We start from the raw sequence: 17,420 nt of genomic DNA, 5'->3' as shown, positions 1-17,420 counted from the left end.
GACAGGAAGTAAAGCTGTGGAGCCCGGCCGCGTCAAAACTGGCTTCCTGTAAATATTTATAGCCGTTTATCAGCCGGGTTGCGGATTATCAGCTTATCAAGGTATATTACCACCCCGACCCAACACACACTCATGGCTGATCCTGATGTGTTGAGACTGCAGGGACAAACACTGCACAAGGAATGAATATCTAGGCACTGATCATACAGCCTCGCAAATCAAAACATTGTCAGTCAGGAAATGTTAATCCTCCGCCGTGCTGCTGTATTTCTCTGGAAACCGTTTGCACTCACAAAGTTTCTCCCTTACTACCTTTATGAAAATCTGTTACTGGACCTAAATCCTATACATTTTTAATATCTCTATTTATAAACGTTGCTTTTTGGGCCGCTTTTTTTCACATGGCTGGTCAGTCTTGCATCGCCTGGAATCCCACACTGCCTTGTGAAGCGCTTCAGTTATATGTCTTATAACGCCGTGCTCGGTGAGCAGTGATGGAAGAAGCATTCAGATCCTTTACTGCAGTATAAGTACTAATACCACAGTATGAAAATACTTCACTACAAGTAAAAGTACCAATACCACACTGTGAAAATACTACTAGTAAAAGTACCGATACCACCATATGAATATACTCTACCACTAGGAAAAGTACTAATACCACACTGGGGAAATACTGATAGTGAAATGTTGGTTACATAAGTTAAGGTCTGCGTGCTTTCTTCTGTTCAACTGCTTCCATTGATCTGAATCGACTAGCAGCCCACTGTAAGTCATTGTGAGTCCACGGATTTGGACTGTTTTATGAGGCTGAGAACTAAGATCTAGATCTGTTCGAACTCGTCAACATACGTGTTTCATAACAACATGCAGCCTCCAGCTATCATGAAAACATTGAAATTCCCTCAGCGTTGTTGCATGTTTTGTGTCATTACCTCAGAATATTCAAATGTAAATGTTTTCCACGCCACTAAAGCAGCTTTTGAAATGAGCTGTGTGTGCATGCAGCCGTGTGTGTGTGTGTTACATGTTTATGTTTGACAGTTACAGAGAGGTGAAGTGTATTGGTGTTCCCCCTGTAGTCGATCCTCCTGCAGCTGTAGATGGCTGCCGTGATAGACAGCGGAGGTTGACAAGGAGAGGAAAGGCTGCTCGTCGTCCTCGCCATCGCCTCCTCTATCGCTTTCTGCATCAAATTGGAGGTGTCAGTCAGATCTCACCTGCAGTGCTACATGCTATCAGTCGGTGTCAGTTTGAAAGAGGAGGGAAAGCAAGAAAGGAGGGAATGTGGGATTATTTGATTAAAATGAAATCAGAGCTGGTTATCCATTTTGATAAGATAAATTGTTCTGTCCTTCATAAAGTTCCGGCTCACCTCGAGCAGGTAACAGCTGTGCTGCAGGCTTAAGACCAATTTCACTTTCACTGGACTTTAAACTGCAGCTTCATCATAATGTTAGAGCTTTCAGTCTCGATTAATTTCCTTATGGATCATTTTAATACTTCTATAGGAATGAAGGTTTTTTCTTCTGGGTTAGCAGATTAGCGAACGAAGCGGAGAGAACGTCCTTCAGGGAGAGCAACTGGGCAAAGGGCAACCTCTAAGTCTGAAAAGTGAAGCCAACGCTGAAGTGTCTTAAACTTGCACTCTCTATAGCCTACTAGCCATCAAATTAAACAGTTTTTTACCACTGGAATATGTATCAAATTGATCCAATACACCACATTTAGTCACCAAGACCTTGAGGAACACCATAGAAGAAGTATGTCATTTGCATTTGTTGGTGATTAGATGGCGAGCACTGTTCTGAAAACTGCTGAGAATCATCGTTAATGTGAATAGTAAATCCATCTGTCCTCTAAATGCCAACAGTCTCTAGATTGTGGTTGTGAAGTTTCATGAGGCTGTAATCATCCTAGAGGTCACAACAGCTCGTTTTATACAGTGACGTCAATAAATGGTCTCACTACAATGAAATGTCTAAAACAACATCAACATATATACATAAACCATTTTAGAATAGGTGAAAATACTGCATTGTTTTTACCGTAAACTGTATGTAAATGGGTTCTAGACTTGCTGGTACCAATCAAACCTAATTTCATCCACATATCTTGAGGTCAAAGGTCAAGGGACCCCTTTTAAATGATCGGCATGTCAGTTTTGAAAAATGTTGCCATTTGTGGAACGTTATCAAGCCTCCTACCAGACAAACTAGCATAACACAGCGGATACCGATCGATTCCTTAGGTTTTCTAGTTTCATGTGATACCAGTAGCTTCACACTGGAAGTTTGAGCCAAGACAGCATGTCAGCCGGGATCGCCGGCGACCATGCAGGTCTCACGGGGATTAGATTCAATTTGTCCCTTCTCTTCAGGTGAAACAAGCATTCTGGGAGAAGCAGGAAGTGATGAAGTGAAAGAGGAGAAGGTAGAGGGAATGAAAGTTGACGTCTGCTGGTGTGATTGAGTGCTCATTCAGATGGCCTCATCTTCCTCCAGCTAAAGGTCCAGCGTGTTAATCAAAATAATGTAGGAGGAGGTCAAACATGGAAACATGCAGCTCACAGTCGCTGTGTGTGTGAGGTCATCATACATCATGCAGTGCCTCTCATTCATGTCTGATTCCCCTGCTAACGGTGTGTGTCATCACACTGTTCAGACACTCACATTTCGGGAACTTGTCTCCCATCTTAGGACAAAGACCTTTTTCCTTGAGGGATGCCTTTTCTATCATTGAATAAACCGATGACGGAGTGACATATTTCATGGATATTTTACATTCAATTCAACGTATAAGAATACATTAACAGCAAGTTTGTGTAAAACAAGTAGGTTTGATTTTGAGCAGATTATTTCCTGTAAATGTATATTCTCCAAAACATTTTAATAATCATACATACTTCATATGCGTCCCTTTTGAATGATTCAGTGTTGTCGCTGATTTTTGCCCATTGTTCTATTAGTTCTTTGGTTGTTTTAACTGTGTACTATTCTGATGAAGGACGAGGATGTAACAGTGAATGCAGCTGGTGTTCTGGTCTTCACCTTGACCTTAGCCTGTTTATATCTTAGATAATAAGCCAAACTTTTGAAATGCAATCTTTATTTAGTTCATAAATTATATATAAAAGCTATTGTTTTACTCCTTAAAAACCAAGGACTTGTGACCCCCTGTGAATCTATTATTATATTCTACCTTGAGAATGTATCTTCTAACGCATAGGGCCCTAGTTTCGTAGACTATGCGTAGTCAGCGCGCAGCACACCTGCGCCACGCCGACTGGGTGTGTCCGCCTGGACTTTGCAAGTTTCGTGCACCGCGCAGGCTCGCGCAGGCACTCCTCCCGTATCGCCCACCCGCGCAAGTGGGAAAGAGGGAGGAGAAGAAGGCGTGAGTGGGAGACGAGGAGGAGACGAGGCGTGGACTGGGATTAATACATTCGATTCAGGGGCCCGTTTCACAAAGCAGGTTCAACAAACTCTGAACTAGAGCACGTGGAGTGGATTTTCACTCCCGTCCCATCCCACTCCCAGAGAAAAAATCCCATCCCATCCCAATCCCGGGCCGGAGTAAAAAAAAAATCCCATCCCGTCCCACTCCTGTAGAATGACTCCCGCTCCCATCCCGCTCCCACTCAAAATTACTCCCACTAAAGCAAGTCAAAATAGTTTTGGCTCACTGAAAGATGACTACAAAAATGGACGTGTCTGTCCTTTTGGTTGTTTAACACGGCTGAAAATCATCATCTATTAATGGCGTTCCCGCTCCTGCCCGCTCCCGTTGATTTTTATTCCCATCCCGTCCCAATCACGGGATTAATAAAACTTTGACTCCCATCCCGTGGGAATCCCACGGGAATCACGTGACCCGCGGGAATTCCCGAAAAATGTCATGCTCTACTCTGAACCTAACCCTGAACTCTGAGTTGACCAACTCTGAGATGGGCAACTCTGAGTTTTCGGTTTCAGAACAGCGGTTTTGAATTAGTTCAGTCAACTCTGAGTATGTAAACTCTGAGTTCCGCGCGTGCCTGCTGACTCTATAAAGCCATCATCAATGGAGCTCCGATACTACGATTCACCATGGCAACGGGGAGAGCGTCATTAGATATTACTGAGTGTTTATGTAGAAAACGAGCTCATCCTGAGAAAGCGGAGCAACGTAACTGCAGCAAAGTAGCGATAGTTGGCGTGGCAAACAATTACTGCCCGATCTAATGTGTATAACTGAATGAAACAGTCTATTGATCTAAAGGTAATAACTCTTTATTTTTGGCCTTGAAGAGCAACACTGTGGTGTAACGGTTAGCAACGCCGCCCACGGTGCACGCGACAGGGTTTCAACTCCTGTAGTTCACAAAGTAGCGCACTGAATGAATTATCATTTTCATTGGGTGTAATCCCCCCAGGCACAGAAAGAAAGTGGTGTCAGTTGAAAATTAAGCATAAGAATATTGCGCAAATACGTTGACTAAGGCATATGATTTTAATCATATTTCACATATTAAACAGTAAATATAAGCAGGTATTTCAACACAGAAATGTACCTAAACATTTCATAAATCTCCTGTTCGCAAAAAAGCTAATTCCGCAAAGAATCTGGTTGCAGATTATGTCCGCGATATGAAATGTTGAAAATGTCGGAGAATATTGTTTAGATAATATCTAATGTGATTGAAAGGAAAGGTAATCAAAATTCTCTCCCGACGCAAAGCTGCTAGAATCACTTTTATTTCCATATCGATTAGGTTGACGATGAAAGGACGGCACATTTTTTCAGAGTTGGTTCAGATTCCGGAAAAAGGCAGAGACATGTAGGGAGAAACTCACGGTTTGTTGAAGCAAACCTGCTAGCGAGCAGGTTAGGTTCACGGAGTATGTTACCCGGGTAACTGACTCAGATTTATGCTGAACTGGTTTTGTAAAACCGAAAAACCAGAGTTTCCCTCATTTCAGGGTTAACTAACTCAAGGTTTTCACTAAACCTGCTTTGTGAAAAGGACCCCAGATCTTCACCAATCAAATGAGCTCCTCTCCTCTCCTTTAATGCGTTAGGGGAGGTTCAGTGCAAGTTCCGTCACTTGACAACCCGATGACAGAAGCAGCGCCGCCGCTCCCACCACGCTCATCACGCGCTGTGCGTGCGTATCATAATACTGGCTGCGTTTCGGATCGCATGCATTTGCGCCTATGCATGCACGAGACTTGAGAGGATCCGCCGGAACTCGTCATAAACACGTCAAGTTCCCACCACGTCAAGTCGGACACAGGTGCACATCACAGACTTTTTTTTTTTTTTTTTTTTTTTTTTAACTTTATTAATAATTGGTGGAAATGATATGCAGCATTTCCAACCTTAGCTATCCTAATCTTTATTCAACAAAATATTATTATTATTCCGTACAGATTTTGGCGCCCTGTAACTCCTGCAAACTTTCAGCTATAAAAACCATTCAACTATCAAAATGTTCAGCTCTCTCATCTCACGTTGGCTCCTCTTCAACTTTTTTACTGCCTTTCATATTTTTTCAGATATTCAGCTTTTTCCATATTTTTTTTATAATGGAAACCAATGGAGATCCGCTTAAAATCCTCTGAAACATGCTGCTCTTTCAACTGTATCTACTTCCACAAACTTCCACCTACAGACTTCATTCAAACTTTAAACAATGCCCAAGAATGTGATCTATACGGCTATGTCTTTTCACTTTCGTATCTTTTACACTTTTCCTACAATCACAGTTTATGTTTGATGTTTTTTTAAGACCTGATCAGAGTTTACAATGGGTGTGTATTGCGCCTGCTAGAGTGCGTGACATCATCGTTAGAGTGTGAGAGCTCCTCGTCATACTTCAGATTTTATTCCTTTCCAAACTCCTCCCGGCCACAATTTTCACTCTACACACGTGATATTTTCCAATTTTGTAGAGAAACTTGTCCTGTCTCTCACAATGTGCTCATAAACTCTGTGACATTTACAGAATTTGAACTAGCAACCTCTAAGCGCGGGCAAGTCCTTTTTTTCTCCTCATCCGCTCCAATGTTAATTGAGAAGCAGATTTCCAAAGAAACGCTGAAAATCACACATTTCTAACTCGCCCTAGCGTCCACATTTCTGACACTAGGAAAAAATAAAAGTGATCAGTGTCTTCAGCAGAGTCTTGTGGCGCTAACGGTGTGAACATTTCGGCCATAGGAGTTTTGGTGTGAGCGTGGCAAGCTTTTGTTCGGACCCTCCGCAGAGGGGGAATGGAGCGATAGAGAGGCTTAAAGGCAGTCATACACATGCGCCTGTGGCTCTGATCTTGAGAGTGACAGCAGGTGTGCTCTGATTGGCAGACAGGAGCAGCAGACAGGAGCTGTTAGTGGGATTTGTAGTTTTTTTTGTCAAACATCTCCATCTCACGCATACTTTCACCTAGAAACTCCATTTAAACTTTAAAATGTCTGTCTATCTCTCTCTCTCACTCAGAAGTGACAGCAGGTGCGCTCTGATTGGCGGCAGGAGCAGTCAGTGGGAGTTGTAGTTTTTCAAAGAAGACAGACAGACAGACACACACACACACACACACACTTTTTCAAACTTTTCAAATATTCAGCTTTTTTAATATTCTCTTCAGCTATTCAGCTTCTTCAACTTTTCACATATTCAGCTCTTTGAATATTCTGTTCAGCTATTCAGCTTTTTCAAACTTTTCACATATTCAGCTTTTTTAATATTCTCTTCAGCTATTCAACTTTTCAAATATTCAGCTTTATTAATATTCTGATCAGCTATTCAGCTTCTTCAACTTTTGACATATTCAGCTCTTTGAATATTCTGTTCAGCTATTCAGCTTTTCAAACTTCAAATATTCAGCTCTTGAAAATTCTCTTCAGCTATGCAGATTTTTCAAACTTTCCACATATTCAGCTTTATTAATATTCTCTTCAGCTATTCAGCTTTTTTCCAGCGTTGCTTCAGCATAAAGCATTTCCACGCATTTTCTACAGGAAATGCTTTTTCTAGTTATATACATAACACACACTGTCGAGCCAGGGGAAACTTCACAGACTTTGTACAAAGAATATGGTCTACCCAGTGGCGCTGGCTTTCTTCGTCGCTGATGAATTCGAGCCGAGGCATTTGAAGTCCCGTTGTTGATGGAGGCTGAGGAATTTTCTCACGTGGGAAATACCACGTGGTAATTCTAACCAACTAGGGCAACGTTGAGGGGAGTGTCTTATGTCCGCAGTTAAGGTGCGTGTCCACAGGCAGTGGTGTTTCCCCGCGTCCCATTCATTGTCTATGTGAAAGGCTGTGCAATGCATTCTGGTAGCGCCGCAGCGAATGTCGAGAGACGGCGCGCGAGTTGGCCGCTCCTCATTTGCCTAAAGTTGAAGTCGAATCTACTTTATGCTAATCAGAGGCACCGGGCTCGACTCGCCGCCTCGGGAACGCTCGCGAACGCTCGCAAAAATGTGTTGTTTAAAGGAGAGCGCCTGTCAATCATCCTCTAGTGGCAGCCCACCAAGCGTGCAATACTGGGAAGCGGCGCGTCCACATGCGTTTAAAATCGCCCCTGTGGACACGTACCTTTATTTGAGACCATCTGCACAGAAAAGCATGTGGAGGGAGGTACCCTGGAGATACCGCGAGTTTTTAAAGTCATGTGACATGTCGCAAAGGGAAGTTAACGGTACGTGTCCACAGGGGCGATTTTAAACGCGAGTGGACGCGCCGTTTCCCAGTATTGCACGCTTGGTGGGCTGCCATGAGAGGATGATTGACAGGCGCTCTCCTTCAAACAATCACGCATACAGTTCATGGCTGCACCTGATTGGACGATCGCTTTCACAGCTGTCCTCTCTGCTCCAGAGTTCACGCAGACCAACATGGCGGCTCGCTTGGAAACGTTCTCTTATTTTACGAAAATAGTTCACCGAAAGGTGTTTCTGAAAACATTTTCAGCGAGAAATAAGCTATGCAGTTGCTGAATCTGTCTTTATTTTAGATCGACAACATTCAATTTAGAAGATTTTCGCGAGCGTTCCCGAGGCGGCGAGTCGAGCCCGGCACCTCTGATTAGCATAAAGTAGATTCGACTTCAACTTTATGCAAATGAGAAGTGGCCAACTTGCGCGCCGTCTCTCGACATTCGCCGCGACGCTACCAGAATGCATTGCACAGCTTTTCACATAGACAATAGGCGAATTCGACTTGAAGCAGCCGCCTGCAGCGCGCTACCTAACGTGATGTATTGTGGGTTGAAAGCGATGCATGATGGCTAGAATTGTGTCCGACTTAGCAGCCGACTGCAAAGACGTCACAGGGTCGCGACCATATCACGTGACCCAAAACATCGCGGGAACAAATTTTTAAGAGGCGCTTCTTGCAGCGCTTGGCAGCGCGGTCCACGGTGGCTGCAACTGGCTTGTCCACACCTCCGCTACAGCGGAATGGTTCTCATTGGTTAAAAGTTCAATGACGTGTGTTCAGGTCCGCACTCGGCGGCCACCTTGTGGTGAAATGATACTTTTTATTTTGGTCGCTTTGATCTCATGGCTTGATCTAAAGTTCCGTGCATTGTGTTGTGAGTCGGCCTATTATATGTGAGGTCTGGTTAATACAAACATAGAATGATAATACAAGTATACTGGGAAAAAATAATGCCTTCCACATGTTGCCTTGCGTGTGTGTGTGTGTATGTATGTATTTATGTATATATGTATATGTGTGTGTGTGTGTGTGTAATATATATATATATATATATATATATATATATATATATATATAAAACATATTTGGTTTGCTGCTGTGTTCTATCGCTTGAGCACTATAGTCACGTTGACTTTGTTGTCCGACTTGACGGCGTTTGGCTGCCGTCTCTTTTAGAGCCCGCCCCCTCAGACACCTGCAGCTCTCGTCAGCGTGATAAGTCAAGTCAAGTCAAGCCAAGACCATCCCGAATGGGACGCGGGGAAACACCGCTGCCTGTGGACACCCACCTTTATCACCAGCATTTCTGACGTTTTTATCCCAGAATGCCTGGTTTTGCGAGGCAAATGCATGCCCATGCATGATTCGAAACGCGCCTAATAACAATGCCGATATTATAAAAAACAGGAGAGAGAGGGAGATGTTTTGGTCCGAGAGGCTGAGTTTCCGTTACGCGTGCCATCCGCCTTTGATCTGACGTCAGATGTGACGGGACAATCTATATAGATATAAATTCACGTGTTGATTCAATTAGTTGCATTAAATAGTGTTTGTTGTGATTATTTATTGCATTTAAATGTGCCTGGAACTGTGGAAACCTGCCTGTGAGGTCTTGGTGACGTGTACGCACTGCGCGCCGTCAGCCAAACTTCCACTCCACCAGCTGTAATTTGCCTTGAATGAAAGGACTTTATTTGCGCCTTATGCCGAGAGTAGACTAGGTTGGAGCTGGCGAGCTTTCGGCTCAGCCTCGGTGAGGATTTTTGCCATGAAACTTCCGCTACGCCAAGCTGAATCTGTGACGCCTCCCTCTGCTGCGCCGCCACACCCATCTTGGCGCAGGCGATCCACCAAACTGCCAACTTTTCACATAGACAATAGGTGCGTGTCCACAGGCAGCGGTATTTCCCCGCGTCCCATTCATTGTCTATGTGAAAAGCTGTGCAATGCAAGGGCGTAACTTTGAGGTGAACATTGGGGTGGTTGAGATTTCCGCCTGTGAAGCAGGTGTGTGTATTATGAATGGGACGTGGGGAAACACCGCTGCTTGTGGACACGCACCTTGAGTCTCCTCCTCGTCTCCCACTCACGCCTTCTTCTCCTCCCTCTTTCCCACTTGCGCCGGTGGGCGAGACGGGAGGCGTGCCTGCGCGTGCCTGCGCGAGCCTGCGCGGTGCACGAAACTTGCAAAGTCAAGGCGGACACACCCCGTCGGCGTGGCGCAGGTGCGCTGAGTGCTGACTGCGCCTGGTCTACGAAACTAGGGCCCTAACTTCAGTTACCTGTTTTAGGAAATTACTGATGAAACTATATATATTTATGTTTTTAAAGATCTGATCTGAGATACAACTGAGAATGACAGTAGACTTCCACCATAACATCAGAAATCAGTATCAATCATTCAGACAACAATAAGCCCTTTGGTGGATTTGTTTTATGTTTAACATGTAACAAATAAGAAAAACAGCCCATTTGAATGAGTATTTCTGACGAGCAAAGCCTCTTTGTTTTACATTTCTTCTAAAGTGGTTTAATATATTATAAATGACTTCCCAGACTCATCCCATAAATTGAACAATCCTGTTTGTTACTAACATGAAGATTGAATCTGTTCATGACACAAATTAGCCTCCACTTCATTACAGCAATAAAACAATCAAGAAGACATGCCAGAGCCCCCGGCAGCATGGTGCATCATGGGACTTTGTGTGTGTTTTGCAGGGTGATTGACTACCAACGCGTCCCCTCCTCGGTCCTAGCGGACCCCAGTCCTGTCAAACGGACCCGCCCTTCGTCTACCTCCTCCTCTTCCTCCTCCACAGCAGCTCTGAGGACGAAGAGCAGCCGGGCTTCCAGCAGGAGCAACAACAGACACGCCTCCTCCTCTGACAGTCAATGTAAACCTAAGTCTTTTTAAACTCACCTGTCCACCTGGAGAACATGTTCATGCTGAAGGGAGCTGAACTGCTTCATGTTTGGGGAAGATATGTTCGGTAAATATTGCAGGAGTTGAACATTTAGCAGTTTAAAAGGCAAATATTTTTCTAAGGAGTTGGGTTGAGACCAAACACAGAGCAAAAAGCAGGGTGAGGATTGAACTTTGATTCCCTTTCCTCACCAGCTGGACTCTGTTTATCTCTAAAATTCTCACTCCAACTCATGAAATAATAATGCTTCTTCAGTGGTCCCTCAGCAATTTTCCGGTTTAAATACATAAAACTTCTTGATTAGGCTTAGGGAGAGGTTGATTTAGGTTCAAATAGGTATATGTATCGTATGTTACATATAATTAACTGTTGTTTAAGTACTGTTGTTACATCAAATAAGTATGTTATGTTAAATAAGTTTGTTACGTAAAATAAGTAGTGTTAAAAAAGTACATTTATTACATAAAATGAGTAGTAGTATTTTTTATGTAAAATAAATGTTTGTAACAGAAGGGGAAAAAAAACGTCAGCCTTCTAGGTGAAAACCAGGATCAAATCTAATTGCAGATAGGAATCAGGGTTCAAGAACAATTCTTTGTATTTGAGGTATTTGATTTTCTGGCTTGTGCACATAAAGAGGTGATTTCATTCAAATGTTCAGCCTGTTTCCTGTATCGCCATTTGTTCTTAGAAACAAATGTTTTTGGTGACCCCCGTGAACTTTCCCGTCGTGCATCCATCAGGACTAACGTTTTGGCCGACAATCCGGAAACGTACAAACACAACCCTGCTCCCCTTGTTGGACACTCTTAAGTGGCTCAAACCAGCATTGGTAAATCTGTGTGAAAGAGAATCCCCATATCATTATAACCCCATGAGCTCACTCCACCCTCAGGACAGACTAACTGAACCTAAAACTAGAAATAAGAAGTGAAAAGTAAAACTTCAATGAAACAATATTGCTGGATTAAAATAGGAATGAAAATAAAAAAATACATGAACGTTTATTAATTTTAGTTTTAGTTTTTAAGTTCTGAAAACGTTAATTATATTAGATTTCACCTACACCTGAAACCAGCTGCATTGATGGGAAACAGAGAGGAAACGTAGGAAATAAACTGATAATATCCAGAAAGCCAGAAAATCAATTACCCCAAATAAAAAGTAGTGTTCTTGCACCCTTGTGACATTCATGACCCTCTTGGTCTCTAAAAAGGTATATCTCAGTTTAATGATTTAATATCAAAAAGTCACCACTAGTCTGATCTTCCAGCCGCTTCTTGTCAGCTCATTAATAATTCCATTCTTCTCTCTATTTGAACATCTTTGCACTTGTTAATTTATTAAGCCTCAGCATGTCTCTTGGCAAGGCAACTTTATTTGTATCTCACCTTTCAACAACAGGGCAGTTCAAAGTGCTTTACATAAAACCTAAAACTAGGCAATACGTCTCCAGCATGCCTGTCGTGATGCAGAGAATGTTTGTCTTGTGGTTGAAATGAATACATAAAAACATAAAAATGAATGATAATAACTTGAGTTATAACCTCAGCGTGTAAACGATGGCCAAAAGTATGATGCAGTCATGTGGTTTGAATGTTAACAGCTTTTAAGCAGGGAGGGCAGAGACACGGACACCCAGCTGATGGCAGAGGTTGATACACAGATGGGTTAAATGCCTCAGCCCGCTCCAATTATAGCCTTTTACAATTCTTGAGTCTCGGCTTGTGTACTGACACGTTGGGGGCGAAATATTTTCTTGAAATCATTAAATCTGCCACCAACATGAGCTCCTGGATGACTCAGAGGTCCTTTTTTAAACCCCTACTAATGTCATTTCCTGTGTGATGTTCGTCTAGGTGGTGGGGCCCCAGGGTGCTGCAGAGAAGGGGGGGGAGGGGGACACCAGATGGTCTCTTCATTAAAAGCTTCTGTACCGCGGGGCTCTCCTTCCCGCTATAACCCAGCCGAGCCTATCAGCGCTCGCAATTAGACTGAGTTAATAGTGCATGGCAAATAAGAATTGTTTATACTAGTTTATTACAAGCCTTAATAGGTTTTACTTCGCCCCATCATGAGGAAAATTAGATTGCCTTTGCAAGCTCCCGAGGTCGAAAAGCTTTCAGGAGTGAAGTCGTTTTCAGGGTGGTTTGGTAAGCGGTTGGTGGCGCGGCGGTCCATCACAGAGCACATAGACGAGGAAGCATCGTGCAGCGGGGAGGGTCCTTGACGTGCAGGGCGACAGGCGAGGTGGCTGCAGGGCTGACCGGGGGACTGTTGCATCTGCATTAGGGTCTGCAAACCAAAATCTGATCCATTTTCATGTCTTTGAATGGAAAAGTCATGAAGGGACATGTCCTCCATTAAACACCTTCAAAAAACAGCTTGAGTGATTCAGTGGAAAGTCAACAGTCAATAGTACGTGGCTATTTTAAGCACAAACTTGACGGTTTTCCTAATGAAATGGTTTTGCTGCCTGAACTTAGGATGGGACGATAAAAGATTTTATCGCAGGTCGCTATAAGAAAACACTCAACATAAGTTGATCGTGGTGAATTTCCATTTACGGATAATCGTAAATATTGTCACGCGTGGTTTCAAAAGCTGTCTGGCTCGTTATTATGCTAGAGAAGTGAATATTGGAGCCTGATTTAAAATAAAAAAAACATGATACAAATATACACCTTTTAAATGTGTTTATGCACGGAGATCATCAAGTTTATTTGATTGTTTTTCATTAAAAAGAAGTTTGTTTCTCCACAAAATGTGAAGTGATTCTAGTTTGCTTCTGTGCCATTTTTAAAGATTTAAGCATATTTTGATGATATTTTGATGATCGGGATCATATTGTGAATTGCAATTATTTTTGGCAGGATAAATGAGACGTGAAATATTCTTACCATCCCATACCTAGCCTTGAGCTAACTTCCATTATGTAGCGTGACGTCGTCCCGACGAAATGAAAATTTGTCTCCATATACACAAATCACTAGATTTCAATGATGTGAGTAAATTGCAAACTACCATGAGACTGCATTGGAACATCTAATCTCTCCCTGACTTTCCCTCTAGCGCCACCATGAGGTAGATATGTGTGATTTTAAGTGAAATGTCTCAAAACTATAGTCAGGATATGCCATTTAGTACAGACATCCATGCTGACTTTCAGGATCAACTGCAATCAGTTTTCATCTGGTGCCATCTTCAATTCATGGCAATTATAGTACCTTTGCCTCTTCTTATCACCTCCCCATATAGAAGGCATATGCCTAATTGCTTAAATAAGAATATGGTAATATTGTATGACTAATACACTATTACTGTATGCCAACACATCTATCTATTATAGATTTATAGACATGGAGCTCAGTTCCAGAATGAAGAATCCGCTGTAAAAGAAAAAAAAAGACTTTAGGAACTGGGAGACAAAGACTGAGCACGTAACCAAGTGCTTAGTTGGCAATTATTCTATATTATTAGTTGTGTCAGTCGACAAACAATCATCAAATTAAAAGGCAAAACATTCCCAGTGTGGGATGAATCCAAGACGACATATAAAAGGGAGGTTATGGCCCGGGAGCGATATTTCTGGGGACAAAGGAATGTATCTGTTTATTTATGATACATAATACACATAAAGAGATCCTCTGCAGAAACAGGGCGCTTTGTCTCTCAGCCCTGATTTTATCTTTGTGTGCACATGCCTGCATGCACCCTAATAATCTGTTTTTTGCCCTTATTCCAAAAAAGACAATATTCCTATGAAGCTGTTGATGATGAAAATGAATATTCCCCTAATGTTCCCCTAATATTACATGCAGCCCTTCATGTTTAGATTAACATAAATGAGTTGTCTTTGTCCCTATTCTCAGCATCGTCTGGTGCATTTGTGGAGCTGTGTTCCTCAAAAAACATTTATCAAAACATGGACAAGAACGTCAGGGTGTCACATTTAGCCACTTCCAAAATCAAAATGTATTTTAGTCAAACTTTTCCAGCGGTGGCTTCCCTCATTTCTTTCTTTCATTCCTCCCTTTGACCACCTCAGTCACAGAGCTGACATAACAGGAGAGGCTGTCCCATCTACATACTAAAACGTTTATTCAGAGTTTCCCACACGACCTGAATACACCTGAACACTATCAACATATCACACATGTCTGAACTGGACAATGCTCCATTAGGAATGAGGCCAAATTCACAATATCCAAACCAAACAATGTTTGATGATCATCAAAATGGGAATATTTTGGAAAAATAGTGGATTATGAGTGTGCATGGAAAAAGAAGTCTTGTTGAACACAGCTGCAGGGATTTGTTCCTGTTCAGATGCACAGTTAGAAGGGCAGTCATGTCCACATACTTTTGGCAACTTTGTGTATTACTCGCTCATATTGTATTCATTCCATCATTCACCTTCCCTCTCTCTCTGTCTGTCTCTGTGTCTCTCTGTCTCTCTGCAGTGAAGATGGCAGAGCTGCTTGCCATAAAGAGGGAGCTCACGGTGATCAAGGTTCAGATTGACGGCCTGTTGGATTGTGTGGACCAGATGGACAGACAGAGGAAGGACTGCTCAGGTAACGAGCTGTTTATCACCAAACCCACAGCCGCAACCTCAGAGACCAAATTCACAGTTTGGTCCATGAATGACAAAGTACACACGTATTATCAACAAAAAGTATCTCCTTATCTGTAGTAGTTATGTGTTGAAATAAGTGTTTATTTCGACAAGCCTAAAGAAAGGAACTGAGGCGGTTTTGGTGAGTTTGGTGTGTTTGTCAATGGATTCTTGTGTATTTAATGAGAGACAAAGCTACTGTTTCTGGTTAAACGAAAAGGAGTTTGACGCTTTAATGAAACAGCCTATCTCTTTATTTCATTCAGGGTTACATCGTTAAAAAGCAAAAGCAGGATGTGTCTTCAGTAGCTAATGATGTGTGCTTTCGTACTCTGCTAATGTTAGCTCCACTGTTTGGAAGTAGAAACTTAGCGTTTTTAGGGACATACTCTATATTTCCCTCCAATTCCTCAGAACATCACTATTACGCGTCGTTAAACCAGGACTATCTCCATCTCCAAAGAGATTTGAACGTTTTGTGCCATGAAATAAAATACGTCAGTGATACCCCTCTGGTCAATGTTGAAGCTTTTACGCATCTTCCAAAAGGTGGTTACTAACAAGTGGCTAAATGAGAAAACGTCATCACTGGAACATAAGTAGTTTAGGTTTAGTTTAGTGGCGGTGATTTGAAGTCATGTGACCATGGTGGCCGTTTCTTTTGAGCCCAACGTTAGCTTTTTATTCAGGAGATTGCAGTCACGGGGGGGGGGGGGGGGGGGGGGTATTCTTTGTTGAGGGGTGGGTCTCCCAACAATTTTTAGTCTGAGGGGTCATGAAAACAGCAACATTTCAAAGTGCTTTAACCTTTTTGTTCCTGATAAGAGATCAACGTGGAGAAAAGCACCACCGACTGACCAATCAGCTCTCTTGGAAAATGGCATCAGCATCTGTAAAAGATCCTGTGGAGTTTTGTGCGCGGATAAACAGAAATAATAAAAAGCTTGGTGTGCGGATCGTGAGCTCTTAGGAGAGCTTTGACCGATGTTTAATCAGTCAGATCTAGTAGTTCTCTTATGACAGGCAGTCATATTATACAACTATTAACTTACACATTCACACAGTCTGAGAGTTTTTGCGACTGGAGCAGATGTTCATCACACGATGTTATTGATGTGAAATATTAATAACTGACCATCTGTCACTCAATATTTGTGATGTGACATATTGAGTATAAATTGTCCAGGGGAGGTCATATTAATTCAGCCATGTTGATTGCAGGGTCATGTCCAAATAAATGATATTGCCGAGGGGGTCATGCATAAAGTGATTAGAGGTCTGAAAATCCCTCCGGTGGGTCTTAAAATAAATAACGTACAGTCTCTTATATGAAACGTTAACAAGGCTTATTTTCTACAATAATCTGAAATCCAATGGAAAAATTGCTTTTTGGATGGACCCATTGTGACGTGAGCTTCCTGTTGGATCCTCCCTGCAGCGCTTGATACTTCTGCACTTCTGTGAAACCTTTGTTTACGTTACATATTTGGGTGGTGGGGATCATTATTTACATTGCGTTTACATGTCTGGTACTGGTTGTTTTGTAAAAGCCCTAGTCCTTCTTGATAGAATGTAATCTAATTGTGTAATACTGTAATATACAGGATGTAACTGTGGTCCAGATCCCTCTTTTATTAACAATATCAGCCTGATCCGGTTTTGAACCCCCCAGAGAATGACCAAACTCTGGAATGAAGTTTATTATTTACAAATGATGTGTGTGGGGCGATGATGCGGAGAGAGTCGGTTTGTTTATCATCAGATGTGGTTCGCTATCATACTGCATCTGTGAGTAATGGTTCAATGACAAAAGCGCCGCCAGCAGAGCGTGGATTATGAGAGGGAGGTAAACACCGATAAACACCGGCCTCATAACCTTTCATGAGCTTCCCTTCAGCACTCAGGAGTTATCTTGTCGTCAACCCACTCTCTCTCTCGCTCTCTGTGTGTGTGCATGTGTGTGTGTGTGTGTGTGTGAGTCAGAGTGTCCTCAGGGAAGGGAGTCCAGTGTGCCGGACTCTCCTCACCGAGGGTCAGTCAGCAGTCTGGAGAGAGAAAGTCCTGAACCAGGAGAAGCCAGTGAGGACGAGCCACTGCACTACCAGCAATACTACCCCCACTACTACCCCCAAAGGGTAAATATATGTCACAACTGCCCCCACAGGGTATTT

General features: G+C 42.6%; 2 protein-coding genes across 3 annotated transcripts in view; one reads left to right on the top strand and one right to left on the bottom strand.

The window, feature by feature from the left end:
• The window catches only part of LOC311019147 (voltage-dependent calcium channel subunit alpha-2/delta-4-like), a 155,540-nt gene that overhangs the window by 7,092 nt on the left and 131,028 nt on the right, over positions 1-17,420 (bottom strand). The window lies entirely within an intron of this gene.
• The window catches only part of LOC311019166 (RNA-binding Raly-like protein), a 109,538-nt gene that overhangs the window by 80,369 nt on the left and 11,749 nt on the right, over positions 1-17,420 (top strand). For both annotated transcript variants that reach the window (XM_084018419.1, XM_084018420.1), the window contains exons 4-6: positions 10,426-10,601; positions 15,095-15,208; positions 17,233-17,384. In XM_084018419.1, the coding sequence (XP_083874545.1) occupies positions 10,426-10,601; positions 15,095-15,208; positions 17,233-17,384 (442 nt within the window). The remainder of the gene's footprint in view (positions 1-10,425; positions 10,602-15,094; positions 15,209-17,232; positions 17,385-17,420) is intronic.

This window comes from Eutrigla gurnardus (assembly GCF_963514095.1).
Source record: "Eutrigla gurnardus genome assembly, chromosome: 9".
NCBI lineage: Eukaryota > Metazoa > Chordata > Actinopteri > Perciformes > Triglidae > Eutrigla > Eutrigla gurnardus.
Note: the sequence above shows the minus strand (reverse complement) of the source record. Positions and strands in the feature narration are given on the sequence as shown.